At 48.0% G+C, this 7,864-nt stretch overlaps 1 protein-coding gene across 1 annotated transcript in view; it reads right to left on the bottom strand.

Annotated features, from left to right (window-relative positions):
• The window catches only part of rhbdl3 (rhomboid, veinlet-like 3 (Drosophila)), a 368,344-nt gene that overhangs the window by 358,568 nt on the left and 1,912 nt on the right, over positions 1–7,864 (bottom strand). Inside the window, exons 2-4 of the mRNA XM_020518254.2 lie at positions 4,778–5,002; positions 2,393–2,541; positions 1,652–1,764 (exon numbers count right to left, since the gene is read on the bottom strand). Coding sequence (XP_020373843.1) covers positions 1,652–1,764; positions 2,393–2,541; positions 4,778–5,002 — 487 coding nt within the window. The remainder of the gene's footprint in view (positions 1–1,651; positions 1,765–2,392; positions 2,542–4,777; positions 5,003–7,864) is intronic.

The following is a 7,864-nucleotide window of genomic DNA, read 5'->3' as shown; positions in this document are numbered from 1 at the left end:
CACAGCCAGGAGTCCTTGCTCCGGGCCTACCACAGCCAGGAGTCCCAACTCCGGGCCTACCACAGCCAGGAGTCATTGCTCCGGGCCTGCTGCAGCTAGGTGTCACTGCTCCGGGCCTACCACAGCCATGGGTCCCCGCTCCAGGCCTGCTGCAGTCAGGAGTTCTTGCTTTGTGCCTACCACTGCCAGGAGTCCCTGCTCTGAGCCTGCTGCTGCCAGGAGTTTTTACTCTGGGCCTACCACAGCCAGGAGTCCTCGCTTGGGGCCTACCGCAGCCAGGAATCCCCGCTCCGGGCCTACGACAGCCAGGAGTCATGGCTTTGGGCCTACCACAGCTAAGAGTCACTGCTCTGGGCCTATTTCAGCAAAGAGTCCCTACTCCGGGCCTACCATAGCCAGGAGTCCATGCCCTGAGCCTACCACAGCCAGGGGTCCCCGCTTCCAGGCCTGCTGCAGCCAGGAGTTCTCGCTCTGCGCCTACCACAGCCAGGAGTCCCTGCTCCAGGCCTACCACAGCCAGGTGTCCCTGCTCCAGGCCTACCACAGCCAGGGGACCCCGCTCCAGGCCTGCTACAGCCAGGTGTCCCTGCTCCAGGCCTACCACAGCCAGGGTTCCTTGCTCCGGGCCTACCACATCCAGGAGTCCCCACTCCGGGCCTACCACAGCCAGGAGTCACTGCTCCAGGCCTGCTGCAGCTAGGTTTCCCTGCTCCGGGCCTACCACAGCCAGGGGTCCCTGCTGCAGTCAGGAGTTCTTGCTTTGTGCCTACCACTGCCAGGAGACCCTGCTCCGAGCCTGCAGCTGCCAGGTGTCCCTGCTCCAGGCCTACCACAGCCAGGAGTCCTCGCTTGGGGCCTACCGCAGCCAGGAGTCCCCGGTCCGGGCCTACCACAGCTAAGAGTCACTGCTCTGGGCCTATTGCAGCAAAGAGTCCGTACTCCGGGCCTACCACAGCCAGGTATCCCTGCTCCAGGCCTACCACAGCCAGGAGTTCTTGCTCCGGGCCTACCACAGCCAGGGGTCCCCTGCTCCAGGCCTACCACAGCCAGGAGTCATGGCTCTGGGCCTACCACAACTAAGAGTCACTGCTCTGGGCCTACTGCAGCAAAGAATCCCTGCTCCAGGCCTACAGCAGCCAGGATTCACTGCTCTGGACCTACCACCACCACCAAGAGTCCAGGCTCCGAGTCTACTACAGCCAGGAGCTAGGTGAGAGCCACTCTGTTGTACATTTCTCAGGGCAAAGCCTTGGCCAATCAGTCAACCCAATTTAGACAAAGGTTGTCAGTTAACTGTCACTCATCACCTAACTGATATATTCTCCCTGGCAACACCATGACCAGAGTCCACTTGCCAACCTATCGGCACTCTCATAGGGTATAAAATGTTGTTTTCCTTGGTATTCTTGAAAATTGTCCTGATGAGCACAACATTCAACAAAATGTACCTTTTTCAGTAATACCCCCAAGTTCTGTACCATGAAAGGTGGTTTTAAAATGTTATCTTGATGCTATTTGTGGGAATTTGCTGTGCACACAAATTAGTCATAAACTCAGCCACTTTGAAATGAGGAACTACATTAGGGACAATTCATCAAACACTTTCAGGACTCTGGGTGATCCTGGGATGTGGCTTTCCTTGGACCATTACCTGCAAGTATGCCAGCGAGGTAGATGAAGCTAATGCGGAGAGCACCATGCACCATTTCGAGAGGAACTCCAACCAGCAGCTGCAGCACCACATTGAAGCCCAGGTGCTCGACTCTGGAATAAAGAACTTGCACAGTCACAGTCACATTGCTCTCTTCAACAGAGGCTTTACCTCTTAGAGCGATGATGAGGAACTGACCCAATTCCACAGGATGCTAATGAGACCCCTCAACCCCCATCACTGCTTGCAGATATATCCAGTGAGAGAATTTGTTAGAATGGTCATGCTGAGCAATGGTTCCAGTAACGTGGAGAGGCTGGAGAAGCTGGAATTGTTTTCATTACAGCAGAGAAGGTTATGGGAAAATTTGGTCAAGTAAAGGAGGAGATACTGATTTCACTGGATGAAGGTGGTTGGTAACTAGATTAACGCAGATTGGAAATAATTGGCAAAAAATGGAAGGTTGTGGGGAAATATTTCTACACTGCAAGATGCCCTGTCTGAGAGCACTGGCAACATTCAAAAAGGAAATGGATGAATATTTAAAAAGAAAGTATTTTTTGGGCTATGTGGTTAAGAGGAGAGGGAAGGAGATGAATTGGGTAATCAGAGGACTGGTGTCCCCACTCCCTGTCTGTGCTGTAATTACCATTGTAATCATTCCCATTCCTGCACTCACTCCACATGGGGTACACAGATGATGTGAGAGAAGCAGTCAGTCAGTCTGGAACAGCTACTCACCCGACATGCATGAAGATGTAGCTGAGGTAGCGCCAGACTTGCCTGCGGAGCTGTGGATGGTAGACTAGTGGGTTGTTCAGATATGAAGGGTGTGTGATCTGGAGGACCCACTTCTCCAGGGCCAACCCATAATAGACAAAGATGGCAATCTGTCGAATACAGAGCAGATCAGAGATGCTGCATTACCATCTGCTCACACTTCACCTTTTTCACAAAAGTATTCACACATTGGGCGTTGCTGGCTAGGCCAAATTTAGTGCCCATCCTGAACTGCCCTCAAGAAGTTGGTGGACCTCTTGAACCACCGGGGTATCTCATCCAAAGAGCAGCACCTCTGACAGTGCGGCACTTCCTCAGTACAAGTCTCGGCCTGGATTCTCTGCTCAAGCCTTTGGGGTGGGACTTGTGCCCATGATCTCCCACAATGCCCCGTGGGAGGGAATTTCAGGATCTTGACCCAGTGACAGTGAAGGAACGGCGATATATTTCCCAGTTAGGATGGGGAGTGGCTTGGAGGGAAACTTACAGGGCGTGGTGTTCCCATGTACCTGCTGCCCTTGTCCTTCTGAATGGTAGAGGTCACATGTTTGGAAGGTGTTGCCTTCATGGTGAGTTACTGCAGTGAATCTTGGCAATTGCACACAGTATCGACACTGTGCACTGGTGGGAGAGGGAGTGAGTTTTGAAGGTGGTGGCAGAGATCAAATCAAATGGGCAAAATGGGCTGCTTTGGTATTGGGTTTCTTGAGTATTGTTGGAACAACTGCAGAATATGGCTGCAGAATTTCCAAATGCAAGTTGTCCTGTTTGGTGGCTTCACCAGGTTGACACCTCACCTTCAGATATGCCTGGTGCTGCTCCTGGCATGCCCTCTTGCACTCTCCATTGAACCAGGGTTGATCCCTTGGCTTGATGGTAATGGTTCAGTGGGGAATATACTGGACCGTGAAGTTACGGCTTATAGCTGATACAGTTCACCTGTTGACAGCTCACAGAGCTATATGGATGCCCAGGTTTGAGTTGCTAGATCAGTTTGTCTCATTTAGAACAGTGATAGTGCCACACAACACAGTGCAGGATATCCTCAATGTGAAACTGGAACATTGTCTCCACAAGGACTGTGCACTGGTCATTCTTACCCAATACTGAACAAATGCATCTGTAGCAGGCAGATTGGTGAGGACAAGGTCAAGCATGCTTTCCCCTCTTGTTGATTCTGCACCACAGACCCATTGAAGTGTCCCACCCCGAATGCATTCTAAGCCTTTGCCACCCTCTGTGCTTCCTCCAAGTGGTCTTCACCATGCAGGAGTACTGGTCCATCAGCCAAGGGGTGTGCAGTAGGAGGCAAATGGCAATTAGTTTGTTTGCACATTTGAACTGATACCATGAGACATTATGGTGCTCAATGTCAATGTTGAGGACTTCCAAGGCACCTCTCTCATTACTGTGATACATCATACCACAGTATCAGCCCTACTGTGGCACAGGACATACCCAGGGATGATGGTGGCCTCTGGGACATTGTCCATGATGTTAATATAGAGAACTTCGCAGGGTCACAGGGTTTGACATTATCATTTCAGGTGCCCCATCTGGTTTCATGCCTTTTATTGGACTTTGTTCTGGTTTAATACAATTGAGTACCTCACTAGACCTTTTAAGGGTCAGCCACATTGCTGTGGGTCTGGAGTCACATGTAGGCCGGGTTGGGTAAGGACAGCAGATTTCCCTCCCTAAAAAGACATTAATTAACCAGATGGGTTTTTAAAGTGAGTTTAATAGCCACCATCAGACCAGTTTTAAATCCATGAGCTGCTGTGGGGTTTGAACCCATGACCCCAGAGCAATAGCCTGGGTCCTCTGGATTACTAATCAGTGACATTATGACTGTGCCACCTGAAGGTGCAGCCACCAAAAATGAAGAGAGGAAAATTGGAAAGTTTGAAAAGCTTTGAAAAGTTTGAAAATTCTCCAGAATTGGAGAAGTGCAGAGATCTTGGTAGGTTATAGTGCTGGAGGGGATTACAGAGAGAAGGAGGGAGAGAAGCTACTGAAGGATTTGAAGACAAGCATAAACTTTCAAATCCAAAGCATTGCTGGATTGGGAGCCCATGTAGGTCAGTGAGCAAAGGGGTAATGGGTGAACAGGACATCGTCCGAGCAAGGGTATGGGCACCAAGTTGGCAGAAGGTGCAAGATGAGAAACTGGCCTTGGATAATTGGAATTGTTGAGTCTGGAGGTAACAAGGGTATTGATGAGGGTTTCAGAGGGATCGAGTGGAGGCTGGGACACAGTTACACTGTGCTATGAAGGTGAATACTGGTGGTGACGATATGTGGTTAAAAGGCTGTCACTGATTTCTCGAAGCATTGACTACTGACCTGCAGAAGGGTAACAGTGATCATAAACCAGGGTGGGGGGCAGCATGTGTAGCTGTCATAGTACCACTTGCGGTCTAGTTCCCGGGGCAGGGTCTCGTAGGCGATGTGTCGGATAAATCGCTGAGATATCGTGAGGCCGGTTTCTTCAAGGACTGAGTTGGCACGGAGACGGCGATTTCCCAAATGGATAGCACGGCGGAAGCTGTTAGACCGTTTGTTGCTCATCTGGTTAAAACAAAAATCCCACATGCAGAGCGGGAATTACTTTTTAAGCCATCGGTCAGACCCAAACAAGGATGTAATACCCTGAAAATGTTAAATGTTTATCTATTGGCCCATTGCTGAGGCAACATTCCCTCTCCACCACTATTGGTCACTCAGGTAATCAATCCATCTGTTCAGAATGCAATATATGTCAAACGATAAAGTGTTTTACAGTTAGTGAAATAGTTTCTGGATTGTTGTGACTGTTATAATGTCAGAAATGTAGCAGCCAATTTGCAAACAGCAAGCTCCCAGAAACAACACTGTAATGATAAGCAGATATTCTGTTTTCTGTGATGTCAGTTAAGTGATCAAATATTATCCAATATACCATGCTGTAGCCCTCTGCCCCTCTTCAAATAATGGACATGGATTTATTACACCTGAAAGGAACGATCAGACGTCAGCTTAATGTCTCATTGAAAGAGCAGCACCTCTGACAGTGCTGCTCTCCCTCAGTACAAGTTTCAGCCTGGATTCACCACTCAAATCTCTGGATGGAACTTGTGGCCATGACCTTCCAACTCAGAGAAATAACACTGAACCACAGCCTGACAAGCTTTTGAATAACCAATCCTCATCCATGATAAAACACGCTCCCAGTTGGGCAAATGTCAGTTAAAGGCTCTCATCAATCTGGCCATTTCACATAAAATTCACCAGAGCCTTTCCCCATCTAATTTACTGCGTTAATTCCGTCACCCAGCTGTGAAATGAGAACGTGATGTTGTGGAGAACTGTCAAAGGTGCAGCCTGTTTGATTGCTGTGTATTGTTCACAGTCTTAATTACACTTTTCTATTCCTGGTACATTGGCCGGAAACTGGGGACTGATTACTCTAATATCGAATGTCTGGAAGTTGGAGAATTGAAATCCATTTTACAAAGACTGGTCTCAGTAAAAGCGACCATGAAGCCATTGGATTGTTATATGAATCCTGGAAATTTCCTCATTCTTTTCAGGCAAAAAATACTTGACTTCCTTTCCAGGCTAGAGACAAAAACAAAACTGCAGATACTGCAATCCAAGGTGGACAAACAGGAGGCTGAAAGAACACAGCAAGGTAGGGAGCATCTGGAGGAAAGGAGCAGTCAATGTTTGGGGTATGACCCTTCTTGAAGACTCTGAAAAAGGGTAATACCTGAAATGTTGACTGCTCCTTTCCTCCAGATGCTGCCTGGCCTGCTGTGTTCTTCCTTTCCAGGCTGACCTGACAGTGATTATAGTCCTGCAACAACCTGGCTGACTCTTAATAAAGTAATGGCAGATAAGGGCAGGAAGCAGCAGCAGAGAACTGATAACTGAGTAGATAAGCAATGATCAGATATTGGGCTGTCTGACTGAATCTTCAGTTGTAATCAGTGTCTATAGACTAGGGTATGAAAAGTCCCATTTGCCAGCATTTGGCCCATATCCCTCTAAAATCTTCCTATTCATGTACCCATCCAGATGCCTTTTAAATGTTCTAATTATACCAGCCTCCACCACCTCCTCTGTATATTGTATATTGTCCCCAGCTGCAGCTCCTTATCCTGGGGAAAATGGTGTGGGAAGGCTGTGGTTACGGACACAGATAAGAACCAACCCCCCACCCCCTCCCCACCACACAGACACACAGACACACGCACACACACGCACACGCACACACGCATGCACACACGCACACACACACGCACACACGCATGCACACACACGCGCACACACGCACACACACACGCACACACACACACACACGCACACGCACACACACACGCACACACACACACACACACACACACAAGCCTACCTTCATCATTTGGAGAGTGTCAATGCTCTCACCCAGCAGCTAGCTTTAGATACTAAGGTATAAATTCCTCTCTTCCTGCTCCATGTTTTGGCTCATTAGAAAAATTCTAAGATTTATAGTGTTTTCATGTGGCCATTTCAGATTCCCAAAGATCAGCCAGAAATTATAGTTTGACCTGATGTCACACCCTACACCATCAGTCCTAGACTTCAGTACTCCCTCTGGACTGAAATCAGGCTGTTTTAACAGTGAAATGTGACACAGAAATGTTCAATTGGTGGGAAATGTCTGTGAACAAAATATTCTGCAGTTTATTAACCCATCTAAAAAAAACTCCTGATCATCAATTGTACAGTGCTTTATAAATAACACAGCTGATGTTGGGGTAGTGAGTTACAGACTAGAGTCTAACTGGGGGTTCTAGGAGTTGATATGTAGAAATAACAGATACCAGGAGTGAGTTATACTGGAATCTAATCAAGGAGCTCAGAGGGTTAAAAAATATTACATTGAATATACAACACAGAAATAGGGCATTCAGCGCAACTATTCTGTACGGGAGTCCATAGGAACATAAAGAGCCATTCAACCTCTCAACTCTGTTCTGTCGTTCAATGCAATCATGTTTAATCTGTGGCCTAACTCCATCCACCTCCTAAATAAAAACCAAAAGAACTGCTGTTGCTGTAAATCAGGAACAACAACAAAGTTGCTGGAAAAGCTCAGCAGCATCTGTGAAGGGAAAAACAGAGTTAACGTTTCAGGTCCGGTGACTCTTCCTCAGAATTGAGGAACTACTCTGAGGAAGGGTCACCGGACCCGAAACATTAACTCTGTTTTTTCCTTCACAGATGCTGCCAGGCCTGCTGAGCTTTTCCAGCAACTTTGTTTTTGTTCCATCCACCTGCTGTTGGCTCATTTCTCTTAACACCTTTGCTTAACAGAAATTTATCAATCTCAGATTTAAAATTAACAACTGATCCTAGACTATGCCCCCAGTTATCAGACTATGCCCCAGTTTTCAGACTATGCCCCCC

The sequence above is a fragment of the Rhincodon typus genome, chromosome 23, assembly GCF_021869965.1.
Source record: "Rhincodon typus isolate 14 chromosome 23, sRhiTyp1.1, whole genome shotgun sequence".
NCBI lineage: Eukaryota > Metazoa > Chordata > Chondrichthyes > Orectolobiformes > Rhincodontidae > Rhincodon > Rhincodon typus.
Note: the sequence above shows the minus strand (reverse complement) of the source record. Positions and strands in the feature narration are given on the sequence as shown.